The sequence below is a fragment of the Myxine glutinosa genome, chromosome 3 (assembly GCF_964187855.1).
Source record: "Myxine glutinosa chromosome 3, kmMyxGlut1.1, whole genome shotgun sequence".
In the NCBI taxonomy this organism is placed as follows: Eukaryota; Metazoa; Chordata; class Myxini; order Myxiniformes; family Myxinidae; genus Myxine; species Myxine glutinosa.
Genome location: NC_136263.1, coordinates 28,419,582 through 28,434,933, shown reverse-complemented (window position 1 = coordinate 28,434,933; position 15,352 = coordinate 28,419,582). Strand labels below are relative to the sequence as shown.

The following is a 15,352-nucleotide window of genomic DNA, read 5'->3' as shown; positions in this document are numbered from 1 at the left end:
CAGAACTCCGCTGCCCGTCTACTCACCCATTCCCGGACCCGTGACCACATCACCCCCGTTCTTTACAAGCTCCACTGGCTCCCTATCTCCCAGAGAATCCAGTACAAAATCCTCCTCCTGACCTACAAAGCCCTCCATAACCTGGCCCCATCCTACCTGACTGACCTCCTTCCCAGACACACTCCCACCCGCACCCTCCGCTCTGCTGCTGCCAACCTCCTGTCTCCCTCCCCCCCCCCCCTCCCCCCATCCGGACCAAATTCAGATCCTGGGGGGACAGGGCCTTCTCCATCGCTGCTCCCACCCTCTGGAACTCACTACCTCACACCATCAGAGACTCCTCCTCACTCACCACATTCAAAACATCACTCAAGACCCACCTGTTCAACACTGCATTCAACATTTAACCCACAGCATTTAACCCCTGACTATCTCTTATCCTTCTCCTTCCTTTTGCTTTGATTATTTACCTATTGATTTTTGTCTTTTTGCACTTGTTTTTTGTACTCTGTCAAAGCGTCTTTGGGCTTCTTGAAAAGCGCTATATTAAATAAATGTATTATTACTATTATTATTAAATGTATGACTTCATCTTTAATAACTCCAACAGTTAATTGATTACTTACTTGATTATTATCGATTTATTAAGTGCTTATTTATTTTCTTTCTCATCTGGTCATCTGGGCATTGAGGAAGTTAGGAGTGGAGGAATGGTTGATCAGAGTAGTGATGGCAATGTACAAAAGAGCGCGCACAGCTGTAAGGATGAAGGACGGGAACAGTGGTGAGTTTAAGGTGAAGGTGGGAGTGCATCAGGGGTCGGTACTAAGTCCACTACTATTTGTAGCTGTGATGGAGGTGCTGGCTCAGAACGTAAAGGAGGGTTTACCGTGGGAGTTGTTGTATGCAGATGATCTGGTGTTGATTGCGGAAAGTATGGATGGACTGAAGGAAAAGATGAACACGTGGAAGGAATGTATGGAGACAAAAGGTCTGAAGGTGAATATTGGAAAGACGAAGGTGATGGCAAGTGGTAAAGCATGTGGTGAGGTGGAAAGAACTGGGAAGTGGCCCTGTGCTGTGTGTAGGAAGGGTGTCGGAGTGAACTCCATTCAATGTACAATGTGCGCTGAGTGGGTTCATCAAAAATGTAGTTGTCTGAGAGGGTCATTAACCAGTGTGGCAGCTACATTCAAATGTAAGGTGTGCACAGAGGGAGCTGCAGATGGAGGAAATGTTGAGTTGGATCTTGGAGACGGCGTGAAGCTGGAAGGTGTGAAAACATTTTGCTACCTCGGAGACATGCTGAATGGAGAAGGTGGATCAGACTCGGCAACGGTTGCTCGAGTGAGATGTGCATGGAAGAAGTTTCGGGAACTGAGTGGCGTGCTGATGATGAGGGGAGTGTCGTTGAAGCTGAAGGGAAAGGTGTATGTTGCATGTGTGAGAAGTGTTATGATTTATGGGAGCGAGACATGGGTAATGAACGTAGAGCAGCAACGAAGGGTGGAAATGCGAATGGTTCGACGGATGTGCGGAGTATCGTTGAGAGAGAGGAAGACAAATGATGAATTGCGAAAGATGATGGGAATAGAGCCTGTGATTGATGCTGTGAAGAGGAACAGGTTGAGATGGTTTGGTCATGTGTTGAGGAAGGATGAAAGTGACTGGTTGAGAAGAGTGGTGGAAATGAATGTAGAAGGAAGCAGAGGACGGGGAAGACCGAGAAAGACTTGGCTAAAGATGGTGGAAGAAGAAATGCGGGCAAGGGGGTTAACAAGGAGAGATGCAGGAAATAGGGCAAAATGGAGAAGATTGTCATGGGGACCGCAAGGCTAACCCCCGCTCTAGCAGGGAAAATGGCCTTTAAAATGCATGTTGTTGTTGTTGTTGTATCTGGTCAATATCTCTGGCACCTTATGAGCTCGGAAGCTAATATTTAAACATGACAATGACCAAGTGATTTGGCTATAAAGGGTATTTTTGATATATTGATTAATCAATCGATTGATTATTTAATTTTTTGATTCATTATTTAATTAATTTTCAAAATGTTACAGATTTGAATAAAGCAGTGGTGGTTTCGGTATGCTATGAGCCAATTGATAAAGAAATTTAATTACTTTACAAATATTATTAATTTCTTTTAATTACGCAATTAATCAATCAATTATTGTGCACCTCTCCCTCCCAATTCCACCTCCATGTGCTGCATGGCGACATCGCTGGGCACCGGATGATATGTTATTTATTTATTTGACAATGAGGTGGTACACTTTGAATGTATTTGTACTTGTTTATATTATAATTTTCCTGTAACTTTGGATTAATTGGAAGCAACTATTACTTTATAAAAAAAAATTCTCTCCAAGGAGCATTTCCTTGTTTCATGGTCGGACAAACGGCATTAGCCTACTAATAACCCGAAACGCCTTGAAATTTCTGGAAGAAATAAAAAAGCATTTTCCAGTACTGGGAAGTCCTGGAAAACTGTCTAAATCCTTGAAACACATGGAAAATCCATAAAACGGTGCAAATACAAATAATCCGCCAGGCCCCCCAGTCGGAATTGTTAATTTTGCTATCCTTCAGAGAATGTTACCAATTTAAAATTTTTAACCTCCCCTAGGGATGTACCATTAATGCCTCGCACGGACATAGTTTCTCAGTTTGGTCAGCCCGGACAGCAGTAATCCTAATTCCACCCACTTCCCCCATCCCCGATGGTGAAGAATAACATACGAGGTGGTGAAAGCTCTAGTTTTGCACCATGAGTGAGGGTGATTCCGGGAAAACCGCTCCTGTTCATGACGCGCGAGTTTCTTGGTGAGTATAAATGTAATCCCCTGCGTAAAACAAGGATTTACCCCAGAACAGAAATCCATCATGTGGAGAGCATAACTTATTGACTTCAAATGTTTATGAAAGTGAAGACTATTCTTAATTGCAGTTTACTCCATGTAAGCAATCCATGTGACAGAAGCTGACATTACTAATGCTGCAAAAGGTACAACTTAGAATGGTTTTATGGTATAACATGCTTTAAGCTAGTATATTTTTATGGACACGGAGTTCAGTATTTACTACGAGAGGGACTTCCTGGACTCTTATAGATCTCCGGCACTGCATTAAAGCCCTTGAGTTTCCTCCAACCTTTGCATGATCCCGCTTATCACAATAAATCCCTTGTTGACGTACCTTTCCAATCTGTCCGTGTCCGTCATTTCCTCCATTGTTCCAATGTTGTTCACATTTAGGTTAGCCTGGGAGGTTATCATTCCCCAACCAATTGGCTCATTACGGTCCGGCCTGCACCAGTGGTTGCTCGGCTGCCCTAATTAAGATAAGATTGGTGCATAGCCGAGGGCGCGTTCCACGGTTGGAAAGTTACGTGTTACAGGTAAATGGTGATTAGATGGAGAACCCTGAGACCGTGCGGTGGACCAATTGGTGTTCACAATTGGCTAGCAACCTGCCGTGGTATGAAGTTATTTGTGCTCGGTAGCCTCAGGACCAGTAAGTTCAGTGAGAACCAGGGATTCCCCCTCACAGTACACCCAAAACCCATGGCCGTAACAATATTTTTTGTTCCAAACGTACCTTGCCATGGCTTGCTCCTGCACTCTAAGTGAGAGCACAAACAGTACGACATCACGTCACATGTGCAGATTCTGCACTACTATCGTCATAGCCCCACCAATGGGGAGGGGGGAAAGAGGGGGAGGGAGGAAAAGAGAAGGTGACAGACTACATGTGCAGTGGTTATACGGGTGTTGAGAGATTGCTCTAATTCCTGTTCTCTGTGATCGCTCTACTTTCTGTGCAATTGCTTCTCTTCTGTTGATTGTTATCTCCATATGCAGATTTTAAGTGGTTGAGGGGGGGGGGGGGGGTGGTGGGGAGGGGTCGTTGGAATGGAGCCCTCAAGTCTCAAAGTAAAGTGTCCACCTTCATGTGTGTGTGTGTATTGTGTGTGTGCTTTGTGGATATCATGTTTAAAATAAATAATTAAATATCCCATCTCCTCCTCGAAGTGAATGTTATTCCTCCTTTCTAAACTAATGCTTTTCCCTCTGGCTAGTGCTCCTGTGCCCCATGCTGTACCCCATCCCATGCTCCTACGCCCCATCCTATATGCTGTCCCATGTTCCTGTACCCCATCGTGTACCCCATCCCATGCTCCTGTGCCCCATCTCTTCCAGCATTCTTGATTCAATAACCTACAACACATTTTTTTAACATGGGCTAAGGCTCGTAATAGAGCTGACACACACACACATGGACACACTGACGAGACAAACACTTAACACAGCCACTGAGCTTGGGGGAAGTGCCATCACTACCATCACCTCCCTGGATACTCTGGATACCAGCGACGTCATAACAATGGCGCCACGTTTCTCACCGTACTCAGCGGGGCATTTCCTCAAGAGGAATTTCCTCCTCCCCATGGATGCCAACCAAAGGGGATTGTACATGCTCTATCCTTCTCAAGCAAGGAAGCAGCACGTATCATTTTTATACAGTCTTTGGTATGACTTGCTTTTTCTTTGGTGTGACGAGCTTTCCCATGATTCTTAGCTAAATGAAACAAATAGTTATGCATTGTTGCGCTGAATTGTCACTCGATCTTTGTGTTTTAATTTGCCTCGATATTGGCACATTGAGCTTGCTTAGTTGGGAGAGTAATTAACAAGCAATATATTGTCAACAATCTTCCCCCATCCAAAACCTTGATCTCTTCTACCCCCGTTAATTCACCCCAAATACGCCATTTTTTTTTTTTGAAATACCGACTTCTTTCTTTCCTGGAAGTTGTAGCAGTATCCATGTGTTTTATGCCTTTCCCACCCACCCCCTCCCGCCCCCACCCTCGCCTTCCCATGCCTCCTCCCCCCAAGCCCTCTCCCTCTCACAGATCTTCCGTTGTTCCTGTTCTCTGCGGTTGTACTTGTGTGCTTCCCTCTCTCTCCCCATCTTGCCTCCCGCTCCCTTTATTGTATGTTTTGTGTGTCCGTTTGTCCTTTTTGGTTCACGAGTTATCAAGTGACCACTATATTCGTCGTGTGTGTGTGTGTGTGTGTGTGTGTGTGTGTGTGTGTGTGTGTGTGTGTGTGTGTGTGTGTGTGTGTGTGTGTGTGTGTGTGTGTGTGTGTGTGTGTGTGTGTGTCCGCAGCATAACCCGATGATATCATCCGATCTTGATGAAACTTGGGTGGGAGGTTGATATCATGATCTTGTTGTGTCCTGCCTAGAGTGGGCGTATTGCGTCCATTGTGGGCGGAGCCATGCCCGAAAAAGATGTCTTTTTAGGGGGTAATCGCGTTCAAGCTACATCTTCTCTGAGGGAGTTAGTGGAATCTGACATGGGTTTCGGTATTTGGTTAGGCCAATGTCATGTGTCTAGCCCCACGGAGCTCGATTTTTCATTTTTTTAATTCTTTTTTTTTCTTCATTTATTTATTTATTTATTTATTTTCATCTCATTTTTCAACGAATTTTCGGTATTGTGTAGCTAACTAACCTCATAACTGATTATACATTATTTTCTATCTCATTTCAAGGTCAGTAACCTTCGTTTTGACATTTCCACGCCTGGCCTGTCCGGGCCTGTTTCTGTTATAGTCCGTCTTTTGTCATTGAATATCGCTCGCTCGTGAACCATCGTCGTCTCCTGACTTGTTGTTTTTGTGATTGATGTTAGCTCTTACATGAGCCTCGATCTTGTATCCAAAAAATATATTTAAAAATCGTCATCTTTTTACGACATCCCATTTGATGTTGTGTGTCAGTCACAGCTTGGCAAATCTGTGAAACATTTTAAATGACCTTTAACTCTCTTGTGCAGGCTGTGCAGCGTGGCATTTACTTTGAAATAACATATGCGGCTGGGCTTTGTGATACCACCATGCGGCGCTACTTGATCGGCAATGCCATCACCCTCACACAGATATGCAAAGGCAGAGTGAGTGTATTTGTTGGTTGTTGCATCTTCCACAATGAACACGTCGGCTGTGGCCAAATACCTGGGCCCGGTTGCTGGAAGCTATTTAGTGGATGAATAGCTAGTCGGCTAAGTTTATTCACTCTCTCGGGCTCTATGCTCTCTTTCATCTCTCTCTCTCTCTCTCTCTCTCTCTCTCTCTCTCTACACTCTACACTCTACACTCTCTCTCTACACTCTCTCTCTACACTCTCTCTCTACACTCTCTCTCTCTACACTCTCTCCCTACACTCTCTCTCTACACTCTCTCTCTACACTCTCTCTCTCTACACTCTCTCTCTACACTCTCTCTCTACACTCTCTCTCTCTACACTCTCTCCCTACACTCTCTCTCTACACTCTCTCTCTACACTCTCTCTCTACACTCTCTCTCTACACTCTCTCTACACTCTCTCTCTACACTCTCTCTCTACACTCTCTCTCTACACTCTCTCTCTACACTCTCTCTCTACACTCTCTCTCTACACTCTCTCTCTACACTCTCTCTCTACACTCTCTCTCTCTACACTCTCTCTCTACACTCTCTCTCTACACTCTCTCTCTCTCTCTCTCTCTCTCTCTACACTCTACACTCTACACTCTCTCTCTACACTCTCTCTCTACACTCTCTCCCTACACTCTCTCTCTACACTCTCTCTCTACACTCTCTCTCTACACTCTCTCTCTACACTCTCTCTCTACACTCTCTCTCTACACTCTCTCTCTACACTCTCTCTCTCTCTACACTCTCTCTCTCTACACTCTCTCTCTCTACACTCTCTCTCTACACTCTCTCTCTACACTCTCTCTCTACACTCTCTCTCTACACTCTCTCCCTTCACACACTTCTCTCTACACACTCTCTGTACTATCTAAACTCACTACATACTCTACACACTCCACACACTCTAAACACTCTGGCTACATTCTTTCTAAACACTCTCTCTCTCTCTCTCTTTACATTCATTCTCTCTCTACATTAATGATCTCTCTCTACATTCTCTATTTGCTTTCCATTCTTCACCTCCCCCACCCCTCCCTTGTAAAAATGTGCTTTGACACAGTTGATTGATCATTTCCTTACTATGCAGACATGTGACCCACACTGTAATATGTCTTGAATATACTCCGAGCAGCAGGCTTGCTTTGTTCCTGCTCCTCCTGGGTTGTCTCAGGCTTGTATAGCACGTCTGGAAGACGTTCTCCTCCCAGTGCAGTTTTGCTTTGTTTACTTTTGGACATGCAACCCTGTTTGACTTTGGATGACCCGCAATACCTTTGATGGCCACTTTTTGCACTGCTTGAGGTTCTCAGCAAAGCTTGGAAAGGAAACATTGGCTATGAACCTCAAACGAGTTAAGGATGATCTGAACATCATATGTAAACAGCCTTTGCAAAGTCATGAGATCTATTTTTGTCTTTTCAGAATATAATTATCTCCAGCGCTGCAGATAATGTGAGTTTTATTTCTTTCTTTATTTTATGCTCTTTGGTTTTCTTTGCATTGATTGTTCACTCATTGGGCTTATACCTCATATTGACTTCTTTACCCCTTACCCCAAACCCAACTCAGTCTATGAGGTTGCGAAGTCCATACGACGTTGCAAATCTGTATCCTTTGACATCATTTCAACTTCCTTGCTGTCCTCTCTCTCACCATCTGAACTTGATCTGCCTCTGCAGTGATAAGAGGGAAGGGATTTTGCATAGTTTGTGTTAAATATATTAACTCCTGTCGTTGGCATTCAAACCTATATTTGCATTCCCACTTGTACATTTTGCATTTAATCTTCCATAGAAATGCTGTTTGTGATTTTCTGCTGTCTGGCATCGCGTGCTCTGTCTCAAAATACATTGCAGGTTCAAAAACTTTGGGGGATGGAGGAGCGTCCATCGCAGTTCCAGCTTCAGGCTTTATAGTTGGGGTTTTAGTTTTATGACTTGCAGATACAACATTCAATAGATATTTTTTGTGGGTGAGGGGTGTGTTGATATGACTGCACGCAGCTGGCCCGGAGAGAACCTACAGTGCCAGAAAAAGAAAGAAAATGCACTCCAGATCCAAAAATTGTTGTTTTCTTTCATTCTGCTGATCGAACAGTGATGGGATTTTGTCATTATTGGAGCATGGACAAAAAATTCCTCGAGTGAACTTTAGAAGAAATATGTGATCGGGACATTAGTATTGGGAGCCATGAAAAAAACCACCTTTAGAGGCCATTTTTCCCTGCAAAGCGGGGGTTGGCCTTTTTCGGGCACCGTGGTTGTTGTTGTTTTTGTTGGTCCCCTTTTTGAAGCAATGTTTTACGGCCGGATGCCCTTCCTGCCGCCAACCCTTTTTGTCGCCTTTTACGACAAACAGGGAATTACCAGTGAACTGGTACTCAATTAGCCGACCTCGGAAGGATGACAGGCTGAGTCAACCCCCCTGGCGTTAATTCAGCGATCGACCGGGATTCGAACCCAGGATCCTCGGATCCTAAGCTGGCACCCTAGCCGCTAGCCCAACACCAGGGAGCCATGCCCACCTGTATAAGAGATTGAGGGAGGGTTGGAGCAATGGGGGTGGGGGTGGTGGTTGGGAAAAATTTCCTCAATTTTTACTTTTTTAACATTATTTAATGGCTCGAAGTGGAGCTTGTACATCAATGTCATGGAGGACAAAGGCTTGAGAAGACATCAGTGTAACTTTATATGAAGTACTTGGAGGAGTGGACAATGAAATTGGGAGACAAAGACAATATAATCTGTGTGTGTGTATATATAATGTATGTATATTGTTACGGTCCGCGGATTAGATGTTATTTTACCGAGCGGAGGTATAACCGCGGCCGAACAGTTGTTCCCCGACTAAACCCGATTCACCCAAACGTTGGCCGTATCGCGCCACAGATACTCAATCTGGAAAACTCTAAAGCGACCGAATGCAAAGAGGAAGAAGAAGACGTACAGAAGAGTAACGGGGTTTATTATGTACACGTAAGCAAAAAGGAGCAGTCACGATTATGTACAGGGACATGAGACGCAGGTGACACAGTGCAAATTATTAACTTATCTAACAGGCTTACTTAATACCCAGGACAGAACAAACGAAGACACGGACTCACGCGGGGAATGATGATAGGAATTGGCTGGAAGGAGAGGAAAGTCCACTGGGTCCGGCAGCACGATTCGCACGTTCTGCAGCCGCCGTTCCTTCGTGGCCCTGCTTCGAACTGCCGTTCAGGCCCCTAAGCGGCTGGCGAGCGTTGCTGCTGCTGCTGCTGTAGACGCTGCCGCTGGCGCGCAAGGTGACGAATATCAGGCTTTGTGCTTCCCTGGATGATCTTCTGCTTTTGGAACCTCACAACTCAGCCCTGCTCTGACGACCCAGCTCTTTCCTTTCCACCTCACCACGCAGCTCAGCTAAGCCTTTCAGCTCCTCTCTTGGACTCTTCTCTCGTCTCTTTCGCAACTCTCGGTGGGGGCTGATGCAACGGGTTTTATAACCCCCGCCCTTCACCCTTTGCGAACCTCCCACCAAGCATTCTCTCTCCGCCCTCTCAAGCCAAACCCCTTGTTCATGGTTGGTCGAGTGGGGCTGGCTCACTCCTCCCCTCTCTGACGAGGTGGGGACCCGCCTTTCTTCCCCAACCCTGCCTCGTGGCCAATGGTGGTTGAAGAAAACCGCCCAAAATGCAGTTGGCCATTGAAATGAAATGAAAGGGGATCTACTCTTATTTCACTTGGTGCAATGGAGTATTTAAATTAATGGGAGACACAGCCTTACCCTAAGACACATAATAAGGAAATAAACTACTGAACAAGGGTTTTATCGGGTCCTGCAATATGGTGTTTCATGGAATAACTACCGAGACGCCCTTTGACCTTTACACTACGGAGGTATTTACAAGGATCATGACATTTACAAAGGGTGATCTTTACAACAATTTACACTACAACAACAAAAAAAACAAACCATTCTCATATCCACAACAATATATATATATATATATATATATATATATATACAGACTTGGCATTTAATATGGAATATATATTTTTTTCTTGACTTCAATATACATATATTGAATATACAATATATACATATATCAATCTTCAATATACAATATACATATATCAATCTGGTGAGTTTCTTTTACGCTTCGGTGATTTCTTTGTTAAAAGAACCATGTCACTGATTGTCTGTCGCAGCAAGAAGGCAATAACAGGATTATATCACAGGTGGCGTGACAAAATGTACGGACAGGTACATTTGACGATTGGCTTCACAATCGGGTATATAAGCGTTGTTGCGTTCTGTATTAGTGGAAAACAACTGCTGCACGTCTGGAAAGGTTATTGCCGCTTCCCCATGAGATGCTCCGTCAACTCGACAATGCTGTTTGTCATTTAGTGGTGGCTTTACGAAATTCCGGCATGAAACAGCGTGCTATTGCTTGGCAGTATGGCATCACTCAAGGTCAGGTGTCAAAGATCCTGAAACGAAATGCTCAGAGGGGTGTCCCTACTCCAATACCAAGGCCAGGACATCCCCGCAGAACCATAAGGAGGGATGATCGCCAGCTGCACTAGTTAGTCCGCAATGGCCGTACCAAGTCAGCTAATCGGCTTAGGGCTGAGTGGCAGCAACTGAAAAATGTGCCTGTATCCAGAAGGCTAGTCGACCAACAACTGGTTCAAGCAGGCTATCATGCCAGGCGTCCCCTGAGAAAGCCACGTCTGACCACACAACACCGCCAGCGCCGATTGCAGTGGGCCAGAGAGCACCGTCAATGACAGCCAGGACACTGGAATCACGTGATCTTCAGTGACGAGTCGAGATTTCTGGTCTATCGTCAAGATGGCCGCGTCAGAGTGCGCAGACAAGTGCATGAAGCCTACAACGAAAATTGTATAGTGCCAAGAGTCCAAGCTGGACGTGGTGGGGTGACGGTTTGGGCTGCTTTTCATGCAGGGGGCAAAACTGACCTGGTTGTTCTGAATGGAAACCTGAACCAGTTCAAGCACAGGGTCATTCTGGAAGAAACATTGCTTCCATTTGTTCGTGCAGCCTTTTGAGGAAACTTTGTCTTCCAAGATGACAGTGCACGGCCTCATCGTGCTCGCATGATCCAACACTTTCTTGCTGACCGTGGTGTAGAGCATATGGAGTGGCCTGCCATGTCCCCGGATATGAATCCCACAGAGAAGTTGTGGGCAGAACTAATGCGTCAAATCGACAATTTGGACCAGCAGCCTGCCTCTGTGCATGAATTGCAGCAGGCTATTGTAACTGCATGGCAAGCGATTACTGTCCAAACCTTGGCATCTCGTGAACAGCATGCCTCGATGTGTACGTGCTCTCCTGAATGCTCGTGGGGGTTACACGAAGTACTGAACTGTAATTTTACTGTCTGTAATCCCAGTCGTAATTTAACTTTTGTTTTTGTTAAAAAAATTTTTGGCTAATGTGCAAAATAAAGAGATACTTCTGGAAAACGTACAGAAGTTTAACACAGTACTGTCCGTGAATTGAGTTCGATATCAGTTTACATCACTTTCAAGGATCAATTTATTTGCTTCGAAATGTCAAATGTGGTTTTTGTTTCTTTTAAAGGTCACATTAACAAAATCTAGAATAATTTCAACATAATTCCAATGAACTTTTGGTTCTAAGTCATCTTGAAAAGTAAGTTCACCCCCACAAAAAAAAATTCCATATTAAATGCCAAGTCTGTGTGTGTGTGTGTATATATATATATATATATATATATATATATATATTGTCGTGTGGCTGCCTTTGATGAAAATCAGGCAGTCACGGAAGCCGATCGCGAAGGCCTTAGCTCTCAAGACGAAAACTCAATGGCGGACTCGAAGACAGAAAGCTATACAAATTTTTGCGCGGGGTGGAGGGGCGGCGCAAGACCCCTGCAGTCTTACCTGTTCTTGGGGCGTCTCCAATGCCGCTGCAAATTAAATAAATCACACGGAAAACTGTGTTCAAGTATATACAGAAAATAATACAAGGATTTATTTACAAGGAATCGTGGGACAGGAAAATGCGCGCCGGTAATAAAATGTCCTAATCGGGACGTCTCCACTCACACTTTGGATAAGAGACAAAGGCAAATGAATTAAGGAAAATGAATTCAGGAAAATAAAACGTTATGGCGTGTATTTGTGAAATGTGGTGCATCTTAACTGTCTGTAGTCTGCAGTCAAGGAATCGTCGGCTCCAAGCGCACAAGCCCGCCATGGCTTCGATGTCGGCGGGAAACAGGCCTCGATGCGCGCCTGTTCGCGCGCCGTCAGGCCTCACCAAGTGCCTCGCTGCAAGCTCCTCGTCAGTCGCACCCGAGGTCCCGTCCGCTCGCAGCACCGAGCAACACGATGAACCAAAAGCACCAAAAGCACCAAAGGTCCAACGCAGGGCTAGCGATCTCCACACGAAGCCGATCTCCAACACGAAGCCGATCTCCAACACGAGGCACGAAGAGAACTTCAGGGAAGCACAGAGAGAGACAGGAACGGAAAGGGCCAAGGAAGAGCACGGGAGGAGGAAAGAGGGCCAAACGCTGGCGAGTCAGCAGTTTTATCACTCGCCCTGTGATGTCAGTTCTTTCTCCCCTCCAACCAGCGCGGTGACCCTCGTCTTCCAGAATCTTCCCACTCCGCTGGCTTCCTCCCATTGGCCGAGTGCTTCCCGCCCACCATGTCACGCCACGCTGATGGCCAACCACAAGTCCTTCCCTTCCCTCCAATCACGGGGCATTTTTTTTTTTTTTGTATACAGAATCGAGGCTCGTGAAAGAGCTAACATTTATCACAAAAAGAAATCAGAGACAAACAAACAAAGTTTTTCAAAAGGGGAGCGGTAGACAAGATGGGGAGAGAAGGGGAAGCACATAAACACATTTGAGAGCAGGGACGTCAGGAATGTGTGGGAGGGAGAGGGATTGGGGGAAGGTGGCGTGGGAAGGGGGGGGGGTGGGAGAAGTATAAACACAGTACACCAAGGACTTCCAGGAAAGAAGTTGGTATTTCAAAAAAGTGGATTTTGGGTGAAATTAGCGGGGGTAGAAAAGATCTAGGTTTTGGATGGGGGAAGATAAGAGATGGTGGTGAACAGCTGTTTTAAAGACCTGGAGGGAGGAGTGGGATTGAAGAGAGTGAGGGAGTTTGTTCCAGAGGCGGGAGAAAAGAGGAATGAAGGAGTGAAGGTGAGCAGAGAGTCTTGATTTTGGCAGTTTAACCATAAGAGGGTTGCACGCAGATCTTGTGCGACCTGTAGGAATATTTGGGGGACAGAGCCCAGAGAGAGCTGGAGGAGCAAGGCCGGAGAGGAGTCGGTAGAAGACAGAAAGACCACCAACGTGCCTGCGGTGAGTAAGTGAAAGGCCCGCGGAGGTAGCTTCATCGCGGGAGATTCCAATGATTCTGAACGCTTTGGTTTCAACAGCGTGAAGACGAGCTAGGTGTGAGGCAGGAGCACCAGCCCAGAGGGGGGAACAGTATTCCATTGAGCTGCGGATGAAAGCCTTATATGTGGTGAGGAGCTCAGGTGTGCCAAGGAAGGACTTCGCACGACGGAGGATGCCCAGTCGGCGACTGGCTTTGGAGGCCAGATTTGAAATGTGGTTTTCCCAGGAAAGATCATGGCAGATAGTGAGACCCAAAAGCTTGAGTGACAGAACTTCTTGGAGAGGATTATTCAGAAAATGGATGGGAGGGTTGTCCAGTCGGTCTTTTCGGAGAGACATTGTAAGAGTGTGAGATTTGTCAGGATTGAAAGACATGTTCCACTTGTTTGCCCAGTCTGTGATTTTGTCCAGGTCTGCAGAGAGTGAGGAGGCTGCAGACTGCCGATCTGAGGGATGAGGAATAGAGCGGCAGAGAGTGGAGTCATCAGCAAAGAGATAGAGAGGATTTTCAAGAGAGTCAGAGAGATCAATGATGAAGACCAGAAAAAGCACAGGGCCCAGAACACTGCCTTGGGGAACTCCAGCCTGAACAGGAAGAGGAGATGAGAGAAACCCATTCAGGGCCACACGTTGACTACGACTAGAGAGGAAGTCTGCCAGCCATGCGTGGAGATTTCCATGGATACCAAAGGAGGAGAGTTTGGTGAGCAGAGCAGGGTGCCAGACGGTATCGAAGGCACGTGATATGTCAAGGGAGACAGCTCTAATTTCCTGTTTGGCATTGAGGACCTCCATCCATTGTCGAGACAGCAGAAGCAGCATGTCCAGAGAAGAGAGAAGAGAAGAGTGACCAGGTCTGAAACCAAATTGATGATCATAGATCAAGCCATTGGAGAAGAGGAAAGATTTCATATCCGAAGCAATGATGGATTCCATGACTGCTGATAATTGGGAGAAGGCTGATTGGTCTGTAGTTGCTCGGATCTGTTTTTGCACCTTTTTTGTGTAAAGCGGTGATGTTGGCTGATTTCCAAGCAGATGGCAGATGACCTTGAGCAAAAGAGAGGTTGAAGAGAACAGAGAGAGGGAGTGAAAGAGCGGAAGAACAGGATTTTAGGACCCGTGGGCTGATGCCGTCAGGTCCAGTTGCAGAATCAGAGTCGAAGGTTGACACAAACTTTTCCACCTTGTCAAGAGGAAAGGACACAGAGTCCAGGAGCAGCTGGGTACGACTGGGTACGGTGGGTACAGAGAGGGATGGGTTTGGGACACAAGTTTTAGAGGCAAACACAGAGTTGAGGCATTCAGCTTTTTCACGTGCGGAGTCAGCTGTGTAGCCATTTGAGGTGAGGGAGGGGATGGAGGGGGAACAAACACCAGAAACAGATTTGACCTGATGCCACCAGCATTTGGAAGAGGGAGACAGACAGGAGAGTTCGGTCTTGAGAACGGAGAGATATTGTTTCCTGGCTCTCCTGAGGGTGGAGACACGCTTGTTTCGGGCTTTGTGAAAGGAAATGAGATTTCCTTCCGTTGGATTAGCTTCCCAGGAGACGAAGGCAAGTTGTTTCTGGGCAACAGCCTCACCACAAGATTCCGTGTACCATGGACGAGAGGAAGGGTATGACAACTGAAGATGAGGTGGGATAAATCTGTGCATGAGAGAGAGCAATTTACTTTGGAAGAATTCCCAGGATGAGTTGATGTCAGAGGCGGTAGATATGGGAGACCAGTCCAGATGATTGATGGCTGCTTGAAGACCGTGCCAGTTGGCCTGAGTGAAATGCCAGACTCGTCGACGCTGAGGAGGCTCCTGAGAATGGTCAGAGAGATGTCCACTTTAACAAGCACATGATCAGATGAGCCGATTGGAGCAGAAGAAGTTCTCTGTCCCTTCCACAGACCAATCACAGTCCTCCTGGGCGTGGCTATAGCCTGCCAAGAGGCTCGTTGCTAGGCCAGC

The 15,352-nt window shown here is 46.0% G+C and overlaps 1 protein-coding gene across 1 annotated transcript in view; it reads left to right on the top strand.

Annotated features, from left to right (window-relative positions):
* RPP30 (ribonuclease P/MRP subunit p30) overlaps nucleotides 1–15,352 on the top strand; it is a 36,371-nt gene that overhangs the window by 10,176 nt on the left and 10,843 nt on the right. The window contains exons 8-10 of the mRNA XM_068111169.2: nucleotides 5,849–5,965; nucleotides 7,410–7,439; nucleotides 7,557–7,594. Coding sequence (XP_067967270.1) covers nucleotides 5,849–5,965; nucleotides 7,410–7,439; nucleotides 7,557–7,594 — 185 coding nt within the window. The remainder of the gene's footprint in view (nucleotides 1–5,848; nucleotides 5,966–7,409; nucleotides 7,440–7,556; nucleotides 7,595–15,352) is intronic.